At 40.7% G+C, this 14,712-nt stretch overlaps 1 protein-coding gene across 1 annotated transcript in view; it reads left to right on the top strand.

Annotated features, from left to right (window-relative positions):
• The window catches only part of MID1 (midline 1), a 386,159-nt gene that overhangs the window by 291,934 nt on the left and 79,513 nt on the right, over positions 1 to 14,712 (top strand). Inside the window, exon 3 of the mRNA XM_082681235.1 lies at positions 5,702 to 5,797. Coding sequence (XP_082537361.1) covers positions 5,702 to 5,797 — 96 coding nt within the window. The remainder of the gene's footprint in view (positions 1 to 5,701; positions 5,798 to 14,712) is intronic.

The raw sequence follows: 14,712 nt of genomic DNA, 5'->3' as shown, positions 1-14,712 counted from the left end.
AAAATTGTTCTCTGTATATTATTGACTACCAGATTACAGTAATAAACACTGAACTCCTGACGATGGAATTTATAAATATATGGTGCAGATTCTGTGGTGTTAATATAGAAATATCAAATAAAACCTGACAAGGTAAATACAGTATTGCATATCAAAATGGCTTAAATTGTCGTCCATGGAACACTAGACTTAAATTTGTATGCAGATTGGGTTTTATTATGTTTTTGAAGCTCCCTGGGCGACCTGTCTTGCCAGGGCATTTGGAAATGTTAACTATCATAACCAATGAAAAAAGGCATTAAAAAATCAAACCAGCATAAATCACACAGATTTGCGGTCTGTCATGAGTTGAACCTGAAGATAGCCTTAAATTCCCGCAACGTAATTAAAACATCTTCAGAGTTTAGTTACATGTTAAGAATTTATGCTTTTATGCAGGTGGCATGTGTTAATACGGGTGTGTTTTTATATTAAGGATTGTGATTAAAGTTGGTTAGAAAAACATATACGGATGGTGGCACTCGACGTGTTCATATCCTGGTTGTGCTGGAGGGGCGGTGTCGGGTGTCGGGGCCATGAACACAGTTCCTGAGTGTCACTCTGAATATTATGGAATGGAACAAGCCAGATCTGTGTTTGCCTTGAAAGGTATCCAGACTTAATATTATACTTTAAAGACATTCTGAAGCGTTGACTTCGGAATAAGGGCAAACATTCTTTAGGCCTGGACAAACCCGAAAGGAATTACTGAAATCTCCTGTTTCAGGCATACATTTTCATAGCAGTCCTCAATGACAAGTCATTCATTCCTGTAATCTGACCCTTAGGTACAGGTCTCCAAAGGCTAAAATGAGGGGTATTTTTGTCTGCTTACTTTGCTATTTGATTGGGTCTCGGTGTATGTAGAAGTACAAAGGTCATCTGTTAAGTTGGATTTACTCCTCTCAGCTGGTGTCCATAACCATGCCTAAAGGCTTGTATTGAGATGGGTTGCAAAATCAGCTATTCTGCCATGATTGTTCAGTGATCAACTCAGGAGGCTGAGTCTGGCTCCATGAAAATGCATTAGAAGTGTATGTGTTAAAACAAAAATTACAGGAAAAATTAGTCATCCTTTCCGGAGAAAGTATGCAGGGGAGCCTCACTCTTGAAGCAACACATGTTTTACAGTGTTGTCTTTCACAAATTTGACTTGTACCCAATCTTCTGCTTAATATGGAGAAACGGAATCTGACTCATTGCATCTTTACCTTTAGAAGGACCATCTTGAATTATTTATATTCCTCTTCGGTGGTGATGGCTTGGCAGGAGGGGGCGTGTTGAATTACAACGAATAGTCGCACACTTACAAAAGCCTCATCTTTCTCAACAAAGGCTTCTTTTCCCTTCATAAAGTAAACGGAGTACTATAAAAAAATACCTGGGAGAGAGACAATGAATTAAGGCTAGGAACAACTTGATTTTAGGTAGAAATTGAAATAGATGTGTCAGTGATTACGCTTGTTTATTCAACAATGTAGTATTCAATGTAGTATTGGCCTTCCCTGAGATCTTGTGATCTAATGGAGTGGTATAGCATCCCTTCAGAATGCTTCTAAACTGTCAAGTCCCTCTTCTTGGCTTCACACTCAACACTACCAGTGAGAAAAGCCTTAAAGGGTAGAAGTCGTTGTTTTAACAATCTATAGTAGTTGCTAAATGAACTTACTAGTTAGTTGATTTACTACATTCAATTTCGGAAGTGTTCTCCAATGAATATTCAGTTTTCCATGCTAATTGGTCCCACAGTGAATGTTTGAGGATTTATAATGGGAACGGACTAAGCCATGATGGGTATACAGCAGGTACTCAATACATACTGTGGTTTTGTTATGCTCTCTCCTTGGTAGTAGAATTATTTCCTGCCATGCAGATGAATTCCAGAGGGAAGAGCATGTTCCCCGGGCCCAGGAAGGAGCTTGGCCTATGGGCCAAATCTCCCTCACCACCTGTTTTTTTTTTTTTTTTTGCGGTACGCGGGCCTCTCACCGTTGTGGCCTCTCCCGTTGCGGAGCACAGGCTCCGGACGCGCAGGCTCAGCGGCCATGGCTCACGGGCCCAGCAGCTCCGCGGCACGTGGGATCCTCCCGGACCGGGGCACGAACCCGCGTCCCCTGCATCGGCAGGCGGACTCTCAACCACTGCACCACCGGGGAAGCCCTCACCACCTGTTTTTGTAAATAAAGTTTTATTGGCACACAGCCCTGCCCACTTGTTTACATATTGTCTATGGCCACTTTCTTACTAAAACAGGAGAATCGAGTAGCTGCGACAGAGAGCATATGGCCAACATAGCCTAAACTATTTACTACCTGGCCCTTTGCAGAAAAGCTTTGTTGACCCCTGTTCTAGACTCTGATGCTCTGCTGTCCAGTAATGTAGACACAAGCCACATGTGGCAGCTGAGTGTTTGAAATGTGGCCGTTGTGAATCAAGATATGGTATGTGTATAAAACACACACCAGATGCCAAAGACTTAGTAAAAAGAAAGAAAAAGAATGTACAAGAGCTCATCAGTTTTAAAATATTGATTATGTGTTGAAATAATAATATTTTGGAAATCAAGTCAAATATATTGTTAAAATTAATTTTACCTGTTTCTTTTTAATTTTTTTTTAAAAAATATGACTATTAGAAAATTTTAGATGTGACTCCCATTTGTGGCTCACATTGTATTTCTAATGACACTGCTGGTTTAGAGCCTGGAATTTGGAGGCTATGTGATCTGTACAAAAGGTTAGAAAGAGGGAAGAGAAAACAAACCCTTGTATTAGCAAATATCTTTCAAAAGCAATACAATCTTCTGTTAATTTGGCTATTCCTCGTAAGAAGGAATACTCAAAACTAACAGATTAGGACGTCTATGGGAAAAGTTTTAGTTGAATTCTCCCAGAAGACCCTAACTCAGAATTCGAATTGGGAGGTGATCCCAGAAGCATCTGGAAGGGAGAGGGGAGGCGGAACAGAGAAGGAGAGGAAGCGGAAAGAGGGCATGGTCAGGAGCAGGTGATTGCTGTGGGCATCGGGCTCCTGCCCGTGCGGGCGCTCAGGAGATTTTCTGAAACACGACTCAGAGTGATCCCACCTGGAGGTGGGGAAGCTGGGCAGTTCATCCACCGACGGCCAATAGTTGCTGGATGAGGGCTGCTCCTAGGGGCATCAACCTCCCTCCTCCTCCCCAGCACCCCCCGCCCGCCCTGCCTGGGGCCAGGAAAAGCCCTGAAGCCTAAAGGAACAGGTACTTGCAGCAAAAAGCCACCAGCAAGCTTGAGAACGGTGACTGCCGCAGGCATGGGGTTGGCCCCCCGTAGCGTCGGGTACGGACACCAAACAATGTTTCACCCTACAATTCATGATTTCCTCAACAAGCATTTGTATAGTTCTTGGTGTGTTTTCATTTTCTCCTCTGAACTGAACAGTAGCATAAATGGGTGCATTTATTGTTTCTACACATCATGGATGGGAAAACTGAGCCCAAGCGTCATTTGTCCAGAATTCAGCTGGGGTGGTAGCCCCAGGCCCCTCGCTCTACATGTGTGGCCACTCATGCCTGACTCCTTGGACTTCTACAAAGTTCAGCTCCATAAGGAGATGGAAATGTATTGATGTTTTCGAGGTGAGAACAGGAAACTAGAACTTTTGGGGGGGGTACTCTGTAGAATTCCTTAGATATCCATAGGGAAGTAGATACTTATATCTACTTTAGTCCCAAGACTCTGATGCCAAAAAATGTTATCTCTCGTTTGCACAAGGCACAGTCAAAATCAAGGGGTTATAGGACCTGCCGATCACCACACACGAGGTTAGTGATACAGTTAAATTCGAGAAAACGCCACAGAAGTCCCCGTAGTGGAAGCTTGTGGATGCATGGTTCATTGAGGACTGGATTTGTTTACCTGCCCATTACCCGGGCTGTCTTGAAAAGTGTTGTCAGTCCCTTTGGTACCTCTTGGAAACAAGTCTCTCTCTCAGCTTCATTTCCCTTTATTATACTTCTAAGTGACTTGGTAATTCTTTGCGGGCTTCAGTAACACTTGTACTATTTAAATTCGAATAACCCCAAAGGATCTAGATAGGTCAATGTGTTTAAACCACAGGCTTTAGTCTGCATATTAGTTGATTAAAAACAGATTTTATACATGATGTATCCTTAATAAAGGGAGGGAAAAGCAAGCAGATGTTTATAAAGTCTAAATGTGTTAGATTATATTTATTTGAATCTCTTGCTGGCTAGCTTAAGAAGTCATACCTAGGACAATTGAACTTTAAACAGTTTCATGATGTATTTCCCTGGTAATTTCCTGCTCTGAAGGGTCAGCCAAAAAGAAAAGTAAAAGGATTCCCTAAGACGAACATACAAAAAGAAGTTGACAAATATACCATCAAGTGGTCACATCTAAGTCAAAGACACTGAATAATGGAAGGCGTCGAAATTATTCTCTAGTCTCGGACCATAAAGTGGTTGCACGTTGTTTAATTCAAGCAGTAGAAAAACATTTGGCTTTTGTGCTGGTGGTAAAGAGCTTTGAAAGCAAGTTTTTCGTTGATGCAAACATGAGGTCATTAAGTTGCACCTAAATCACTCTGTCTGGTTCATTCTCTGACTTTTTGTGGTATCCCACCCTTCAGGGGAGAAACGATTCTTTTTCTCCCTTAAAATATTTATATTTGAGACACTTTGAGGGTCTCAAAGTCGAAATGGAAGATTTCCTGTTGCTCTTCCAGTCCAGATGAAATAATGCCCCAAACCTCCCTCTGAGTTCTGAACACATGAGAATTACTGATAAAATATTTTAAAATGGATTTTAAAGAATAATAACCAAGCTTAAACATAAGTGGAAAGTCTCCGAGGATCAGAAATGAAAGGAAATGCAGACATGAGAAGGGGGGAAGAGCGAGGGGGCAGTGGGGACCTGAGGGGAAACATGGTGGAGTATGTGGCAGCAGAAATTGACACAACATTGTAAATCAACTATACTTCAATAAACTAAATTTCAAAAAATGTTGATGTTCTAAAGGAACAGGGAATAGTTCTAGATTCTTAAGGAGAACAGTGATGTGAAAAATGTAGCAGTGAAGGAAATTTGATCTGGCATTGATGGGTTGATAGGCAAAGAACAGAAGCGTGTACAATGAAACGTATTATGAGTAAACGTGTATGATGAGGACTTCTTATCAATGCCTATAAATGACCATAGTGTCATCAATAGCTGGACAGTTCAGACCTTCTTCCCACGGATTGACCTCAGCCTGCCCATAAGATGGTAAATTCTAAAAATCCAACAGTAGTTGATTTGATGTGGGTATATATTCCTTCTATTATTGCCATTTCTGATTCAGGTAAAGGAATTAGAAATCCAATTACCTCTTTTCTCCCTCGTTCACAACCTGGAAATAACCTATGACTAATTATTCAGTGAAATATGCCTGAGTTCGTACAGGAAGCAGGAACAAAAAGAGTGAGATCTGAACATTTTGAAAATAATCTTTTACACTGTGACTTTTCAAAATCCAGTTTAAATCTATAAGTACTTGAAACTGTGTAGATTTCATTGAGATTTCTTTAAAAATGTATCCATTTTCCTGAGTATGAGTAATTTTGTATATACTAAAGTATTAAAAGTATGCAGAATAAGATTTTCCTCTCTTTTTTTTTGAACAGCAAAACTTAGAGAGTAACCTCACCAACCTTATTAAGAGGAACACGGAACTGGAGACGCTCTTGGCTAAACTCATCCAAACATGTCAACATGTGGAGGTGAGTATCTCTGTGTGCTATTTTTCATATGAAAACTGCTTGATCACGGTTTTTATACCCTCACCCTTTATATTTCTCCAACGGGAATCTTCTTAAAGTCAGAGTTTTTGCGGAAGCTAGATATCCAACATGGATGAAATTAGAAGGAACTAGAACCTTCGAGAATCTCTCCCCATCCACTGCTTTGCTCTGCCCCCGCCCCTATCACAGCTCTCCCTGATCCAGCTTTCCTTAGCATTCCTAATCTTGTAGATTTGAATCACTCTTACAAAGAAGAGCCCAAAAAAAGCACTATTTAAAAGGTGTTGTATTAGTTTCTGAGGGCTGCTGTAACCAAGCACCACAAACTTGGATGGCATAAAACACAGACATTGATTCTCTTGCCATTCTGAAGGCCGGAAGTCCAAAATCAAGGTGTTGGCAAGGCCTTGCTCGTTCTAAAGGCTCTTGGGGAGCGTCCTTTCACGCCTCTTCCCACCTCCTAGTGGATGCAGGCAATCCTTGGCATTCCTTGGCTTGTGGCTCCATCACTCTCATCTCAGCCTCTGTCGTCACGTGGCCTCCTCCCTGTGTGTCTCTGTGTCTGTGTCCAAATCTCCTTCTTACAAGGACGCCTGTCATTGGATTAGGCTCCACCCTACTCTAGTATGAACTCACTTTAACTTGATTCCATCTGCAAAGACCCCATTTCCAAATAAGGTCATATTTACAGATACCAGGGGTTAGGACTTGGACATGCCTTTTCTTGGGGGGGATACAATTCATCCCACTACAGGTGTGTATTAAATACACCTTGGTTGTCAGCTATGTTTCCATGAAATTGACCACAACTGCAGCATGTTGGGATTAAGTCAAGAGCGTGCAGGCAGTACTGACAGCAAGGGCGAGTTGCGGAACCCAGATCTTTCTAACCCTCCGTCTAGAACAGATTCGATTTTGGCAGTGATCTTTCGAGGGAGCATTTGGAGCCTTGCTGATTTAACAACACTGTAAATAATAGTGAACAAGCATAATGTTTTCATTATAGGGTGAAGTGAATAGGTATTATAGAATTAAATGGATGAACAAAAAAATGATCCATGTGCTATATTTCACTTTTATGACGTGATAGCATTTGATGTTTAGGACCATGAGAAAGAATTATTTCTCTTCAGTTAAAAAAAAAAAGAAAGAAAAGAAAAAATTATCTGTGTTGCATGGCAAAATCTTACAAATGCATTATGGATTAGGTGATTATTTCGTTCAGTTTCAGCTAGTTACTTCTTAAAGCATTAGTGTCTGGTTTCTATTATGGCCTTTAGTGATTTCAGAACAACTGTCTCGCTCCTAATGCAATATTAGTATGGCTTGAACTTACAAAAATGCTGTTCATCCTAACATGTAAAATTACATTCTGTAATGTTCAGTAATTTCAAATGATAGATAGATGTGTCATTCACAAAATTTACAAGCAGATTCTATTTTTATTTCAAAAGATTAGGTATTTCGTTGACATACAGGCTTTTAAAATAAAGGTATTACTGAACTGATTGCAGCAGACTTTCAAATAGACACGTACATGCCATTAGAAGTTATTCTAGACAAAGAGTAAAGAATATTCATTCCATTCACTCTTATTATTTCTGTATAAATCCTTTGGAATGGAAAGAAATGTGTGTGGGTGAATAAATTTGGTACTTAGGAGGTTGATTCTAGATAAAAATCAAAGAAAATTATAAGGAGAAAAATAATGATACCAGCAGTACCTATTTTTACGTGTGCCCTTATTCATAGTTATTCATATTCTCAAAGTATAATTTTTAAAAATTGAGCATCTAAATCTCATATAATAATCAAATGAGTCTGCCTCGAAATTTATTTAATCTTTGATGAAGGAATAAGCAAGATGATAAAGCTGGCTTAAAGGAGGATTCGTATCAGAGACTGATACGTACAAACATGGGGGTCGGGAGGTAAACGAATGCTAGAGTAAGACAGCTAAATTCAGTGCAAAACTGGTTGGTGACCTAAGGGGCAATAAAATCATTACATTTGAGCAAACTAAGTTGCATACCATCAGTTTTCTCTAAGTTAACATTTAACTTTGCAGAGACTAAGCCCTCATCGATACTAAATAGAAAGTCAAACTCCGTTACATCCCAGCCTGGAGAGTCAGATGACCCCTTCCTTAGGCTGGTTTCATGGAGTCCGCTCTAGTATGACACCAGAACGACTCAGTCTTCTTTTTTGCCTTATTTCCAAGATGTGGATAATTTAGCTTAACCTGACTTTCTCCTCTTCCTGTTCTGGACACTGTTGATCTCCGAGCTGTGTTCACTAAACACATATTTCTGGGTGAGGGTGTCAACTTTTGTCTGAGGTCAGTTACTTTGGTTTGGTAAGTGGTCGCACTAGTTCATTCCATTAGTGCATGGGGAGTGTCCTCCTTGTGTGTGTTGCCCTGTGCTAGGTGGAAAGGACCCTGCCCACACGGAGCTTACTATCTCAACTAAGATGAAAGAGCAATACGAAATAGAAAAATGAATTGCCACGAGAGAGGTTGGGATTATATACTTTGGAATTTCAGAGAAGTGAGGAATTTCTTTCAGCTGGGAGAGGTCATACACGGTGTGAGGCTGCCTTCAAGGGTACGTAACATTCGGGCCTGTGGAGACACGGGAGAGGCACTGCTTGCAGGGCAAACCAAGGCATGGGGATGGAAAAATGAAGAGTTGTATGGACACAAAGCCAGGAGTTCATTCTATAGGAATAGAAAGTGTTTGAGGGTGGATAAGTAGGAACTGGCTTTGGAGAGATGAGGGTTCAGTGGACTTTAACATTGCATCTGAGTTTGAACTTTATTTGGTTTTGAAGGTTTAGTGAGGGCTTGAGGAACGCTGTGTAAATTTCACAGTTACAATTAGCATCCCTCACTCTTTTCAGGAAATGATATTTTCGGTTATTGGGAAAATAGTATGGCTATCTTGATGCAAAACGATCACACATCCAAGGGAAAATGTCCCAGCACTAGTAAGCTCCAAAAAAGGTGGTGGGATTTGTTAGGCCCCAGCATGACAGTCTTTTAAATCAGTGCAGTGGAAAAGAATTTCCTGGTTCACATCCTAGGTTCCTAGACCTTATTTCTTCCTTTTCCTCTGCCTGAAGGTGTCCTTGTGTTCGGGTATGAGCCTTCCAGGGGAAAATGATCCCTGTGCCAGCTGGAGCTAAAAACACTCAAAGCCCAGAGGCAACTCTCAATTGTTGTAAATGAGATCAATGAATTCCCACCAAATCCTGAGGAAATGCCACATCCTTATGAATCCACACCTCCTTCCTGGGATTCACTTCTGCTTCTCTTCAGAATGAAAAGAGTTTGAAGGTCTCCCACCCCCATCCCCATTGTTTTCATAGCTTGTTTTTAAACAAGCAAGTGAAATAGCTTTCTGATAGTAAGTACCAAATTTTTTTAAAACTAGAGGACAGAGGGTATGAGGCCAAGGCAGTCTAGGACTCAGAGATAGAGGCATTGAAAAGGCAACATCAGGTCAACTCCCACGAAATGTTTGTGTAATTTGGTGGGATTCTAAAAATCAGTGGGTTTTAGCCAGTTTTGTTTTCTGCAAGGGAAGAATGCGATAGAAAATTGCCTTGGGTTGAGTTTGGAGTTAGTTATGGGGTGTAGAACGAGTCCATGAAAAGTGGTCAGAATTTGGATCAGCTGTAGCACTTCACATTTTTAGATCATATATGGACTATTTCTCTTCAGCATCTCGTCTTCCTCCCCATTTTCTTTTTTTGTTTGTTTGTTTTTTTGCGGTACGCGGGCCTCTCACTGTTGTGGCCTGTCCAGCTGCGGAGCACAGGCTCCGGACGCGCAGACTCAGCGGCCATGGCCCACGGGCCCAGCCGCTCTGCGGCATGTGGGATCCTCCCGGACCGGGGCACGAACCCGCGTCCCCTGCATTGGCAGGCGGACTCTCAACCGCTGCCCCACCAGGGAAGCCCCCTCCCCATTTTCTTTTAAAAATCAGAGGACCTAGTTTATTAGCTAAGCAAATACTTAGAATCAATGACGGATATCATATTCTCCACACATTCTGAGAATCGAGTTCTTTCACAGGGAATACAATACCTGGATATGCAATAGATACTCATTTTGGGAATTACAGGTAACCAGTGACTAAATCCACATTGAGATGGTAGAGAAAAAACTATGAAAGGATGTCTAATTGCCGTAGCATTTTGGAGAAGATAAAGGCTCAGCTGACTTCACCGTCCTTGCCCAAGCTTATCCTAGCAGGCCATTCTTTAAGCCAGCATCCCGTCAGAGTCCTGGCTTTTTAGCGTTTTAGTCCTTTGGCGTATCTTGCCTTGTTTATACTCACTTTTTTTGTGTCCTTTTGCTGTTGATTTTCACACCAAGTCTTTAAATTATTTTTTTTCTTTTATTTTAATAAAATAGCTTAAGAAGTGGTAAAAACTGATTAGGGAAAACAGATGTAGGTCTGTAAAAGAATTTTTCAGCCATTCACCAAGCTCTAAAAAGCATTCAAATGTAAACTTTGAAATAAGGAAAAAATTGCTGGGTTAAAAGAAAGATGAACCTTTACGTTTCAGTTCATTTTGTTGTGTAGTTTTATGTCAGAGCATTCTCTGTCTATGGAAACCTTGACAGTTGCTCCGTCTAGAGCCACTGGATTAAGACCACCATCCGAACACCAGAGGTGCTGTTTGTATCTTGTGGACAGCTGTCTGATCTTGGATGACGTGTATATGCTAGGGGCCAACTTGAACGTCCAAAGTCGTGATCCACTGTCACTTGCAGATAAGGGTTAGATTCCTACCCCACATGAGCCCTTGTGAGAACGTTCTCAAGGCTTATTTAGAGTCAGATTCTGAAACCACAGCAGACAACCCACAGTCATTCACGGCTCTTCGTTAAACAGCTCTGGAATAAGGATAAGGTGATACTGCAAATATGGTGGCATTCAGAAACTGGATTATGAGAAGCCACTGTGGTAAAGATTGGTCTCTTAAGTTTAAGTCTTAGGATTCTCAGGACAAAGGAGAAAAGGAACTCTTGGACTACACAGAACTTCATCTTCTCTGGAGAGGATTCTTTTTTTTTTTTAAATTCAAGTATTGCTGATTTACAATGTTGTGTTCATGTCTGCTGTACAGCAAAGTGATTCGGTTATGCAGATAGATACATTTTTTTCTTTTCCCTTATGGTTTATCACAGGATACTGAATATAGTTCTCTGTGCTCTACAGTAGGACCTTGTTGTTTATCCGTCCTATATATAAAAGCTCACATCTGCTAACCCCAACCTCCCACTCCACCCCTCCCCCAACCCCCTCCCCCTTGGCAACCACCAGTCTGTTCTTTATGTCCGTGAGTCTGTTTCATAGATAGGTTCATTTGTGTCGTATTTTAGATTCCACATATAAGTGATATCGTATGGTATTTGTCTTTCTCTTTCTGACTTACTTCACTTAGTAGGATTATCTCTAGTTGCATCCCTGTTGCTGCAAATGGCATTATCTCATTCTTTTTTATGGCTGAGTAGTATTCCCTTGTATATATCTACCACATCTTCTTTATCCATTCATCTTTTGATGGACATTTAGGTTGTTTCATGTCTTGGCTGTTGTGAATAGTGCCGCTATGGACATAGGGGTGCACGTATCTTTTTGAATTACAGTTTTTTTTTTTTTTTTGCGGTACGCGGGCCTCTCACTGCTGTGGCCTCTCCCGTTGCAGAGCACAGGCTCCGGACGCGCAGGCTCAGCGGCCATGGCTCACGGGCCCAGCCGCTCCGCGGCATGTGGGATCTTCCCGGACCGGGGCACGAACCCATGTCCCCTGCATCGGCAGGCGGACTCTCAACCACTGCGCCACCAGGGAAGCCCTGAATTACAGTTTTGTCCGAATATATGCCCAGGAGTGGGATTGCTGGATCATCTGGTAATTCTATTTTCAGTTTTCTGTGGAACCTCCATACTTGCAACAACTTACATTCCCACCAACAGTGTAGGAGGGCTCCCTTTTCTCCACATCCTCTCCAGCATTTGTTATTTGTAGACTTTTTAATGATGGCCGTTCTGACTGGTGTGAGGTGGTACCTCATTGTAGTTTTGTTTTTTGTTTTTTGTTTTTTTTGCGGTACGCGGGCCTCTCACTGTTGTGGCCTCTCCCGTTGCGGAGCACAGGCTCCGGACGTGCAGGCTCAGCGGCCATGGCTCACGGGCCCAGCCACTCTGCGGCCTGTGGGATCTTCCCGGACCGGGGCACGAACCCGTGTCCCCTGCATCGGCAGGCGGACTCTCAACCACTGCGCCACCAGGGAAGCCCCTCATTATAGTTTTGATTTGTGTTTCTCTAATAATTAGCAATGTTGAACATCTTTTCATGTGCCTGTTGGCCATCTGTACGTCTTCTTTGGAGAAATGTCTATTTAAGTCTTCTGCCACCTCTTGGATAGTGTTGTTTGTTTTTTTGTTGTTGTTGAGTTATATGAACTGTTGTATATTTTGGAAATTAAGTCCTTGATGGTCACATCATTTGCAAATATTTTCTCCCATTCTGTAGGTTGTCTTTTCGTTTTGTTTGTGGTTTCCTTTGCTGTGCAAAAGCTTGTAAGTTTGATTAGGTTCCATTTGTTTATTTGTGTTTTTATTTCTATTGCCTTGGGAAACTGACCTAAGAAAACATTGGTATAATTTATGTCAGAGAATGTTTCGCCTATGTTTTCTAGGAGTTTTATGGTGTCATGTCTTATGTTTAAGTCTTTAAGGCATTTTGAGTTTATTTTTCTGTATGGTAAGAGGGTGAGTTCTAACTTCATTGATTCACATGTGGCTGTCCAACTTTCTCAACACCACTTGCTGAAGAGACTGCCTTTTTCCCATTGTATATTCTTGCCTCCTTTTTTGAAGATTAATTGACTGTAGGTGTGTGGGTTTATTTCTGGGTTCTCTGTTCTGTTCCGTTGATCCATATGTCTGTTTTTGTGCCAGTACCATGCTGTTTTGATTACTGTAGCTTTGTAGTATTATTGTCTGAAGTCTGGGAGGGTTATGCCTCCTACTTTGTTCTCTTTCTTCAGCATTGCTTTGGCGATTCTGGGTCTTTTATAGTTCCATATGAATTTTAGGATTATTTTTTCTAGTCCTGTGAAAAAATGTCATGGGTATTTTGATAGGGATCACATTAAATCAGTAGATTGCTTTGGGTAGTATGGCCATTTTAACAATATTCCTCCAATCCAAGAGCATGGGATATCTTTCCATGTCTTTGAATCATGAGAAGATTCATTTTTGGCTACTGCATGTGTTTAATGGCTTTGTATCCAGTTTACTCAACCAAGGTTGCTAAAATTGACAACTCAAGAAGCAAATTTAGCTTTTCTCAGTGGAGATTAAATTTAACTTGTTTATTAAGGTAGTATGCAACACATACTTGAATGTCTGTGCTCTTGCCGTAAAAAAATTGATTCATAAAGGGCATTGGATCCTGTTTCCTTCTTAGTTATATTCATGAAGAATAATGAGAAGACATCAGTAGAACGTCTTCCAGTATTTTGGAATAAGAGATGAATCTTATGAATGAATGAATATAAGGCTTAGTTACTTTGGTATTACTTTCAGAATAACGTTCCCAAATTTCAGCTTTGAAACTTTTTTTAAAACATGATCCAAACCTTTTGTCATCTATAGCCTTTCCAATTTGGCTGGAATGAACTATTGTGTCAGATTCAGAATCCTACCAGGTGGTTTGTATTGGAGCGTGATCACGTGTACCTGCCTCTGAAGACAATCCCTCTTACATATTTGAATTCAGCAATGCAGATTTCCAAGGCTAATACTTAGATATGAAATAATCTGCCTTCATTGGGGAGGCCAAATGGTTGAGCATTAGGAATGAAGAGCGAAGACATGGTTTTACTGACATATCTTAATGTAGTTTCTCCCCATAACACAGGAATTCTTCATCATGTCTCCCCTTACCCTATTCCACACACAACCTTCTTGCCTTGAAATATTTAGATGCTTGACTAGAGCAGCAGAGTTGTTTCTGGTGTGATATAAAGAATAATAAGAATGGGTCATGACAAATTTTTTTAATTGCCATCGTAGTTCTAACTCAGCTTTCACTTGAGATGGTGGTAGTTGGATGGATCCCGGTGAGACAGTCAGAGGTGTGAAAGGAATGATCCCAGGTGAGAAGGTGACTGTCAGGTAGAAAACTGAGTCCCATTATTGCTCCTGTGCCTGCCATCCAGAGACAAGTGTGATCCCACCCATCAATCCATCATATGGTTACTGAACCAGCCTCTTTTGTTTCTGGGTCTTAATATCTAGTTTATAAACCAGCTATACTGCAATACATTTTTTTTAAAAAGAAGAAAAAAACCCAGCAAGGTCCTACTGTACAGCACAGGGAACTATATTCAATATCTTGTAGTAAACCATAATGGAAAAGAATATGAAAAAGAATATAGATAGATAAAACTGAATTACTTTGCTGTACACTAGAAACTAACACAACACTGTAAATCAACTATACATCAATAAAAGGTTTAAAAAAATATCTAGTTGAAATTATTTTTCTCAATATAAAATTGCTTTTTGTGATAAGCTGAAATGATCTCTGTATATAAGATTATGAGAAAAACAGGACACATCATCTTTTTACCTTTATTCAACTGACTTCTGTTTTTAATCGCTACATGTCGTAGGGAAAACTGAAAAGCTTTGTTCTAATTTTGAAACTCCCCAGCAAAATAGATGAGTCATGCATATCAAATGTTTGTTAACAAGAGCGCAATTGTAGCACTGGCTTTTTTTGTTTGGAACAGAAATATGAAAATTTAAATTCAGCTATTTAAAGAGCCTGGGGCTACCCCTGAATGTACAAGGCTTTCAGTGAGGACC

Source organism: Grampus griseus (assembly GCF_964374135.1).
Source record: "Grampus griseus genome assembly, chromosome: X".
NCBI classification, from domain to species: domain Eukaryota; kingdom Metazoa; phylum Chordata; class Mammalia; order Artiodactyla; family Delphinidae; genus Grampus; species Grampus griseus.
This window is presented reverse-complemented; position numbering and strand designations above follow the sequence as displayed.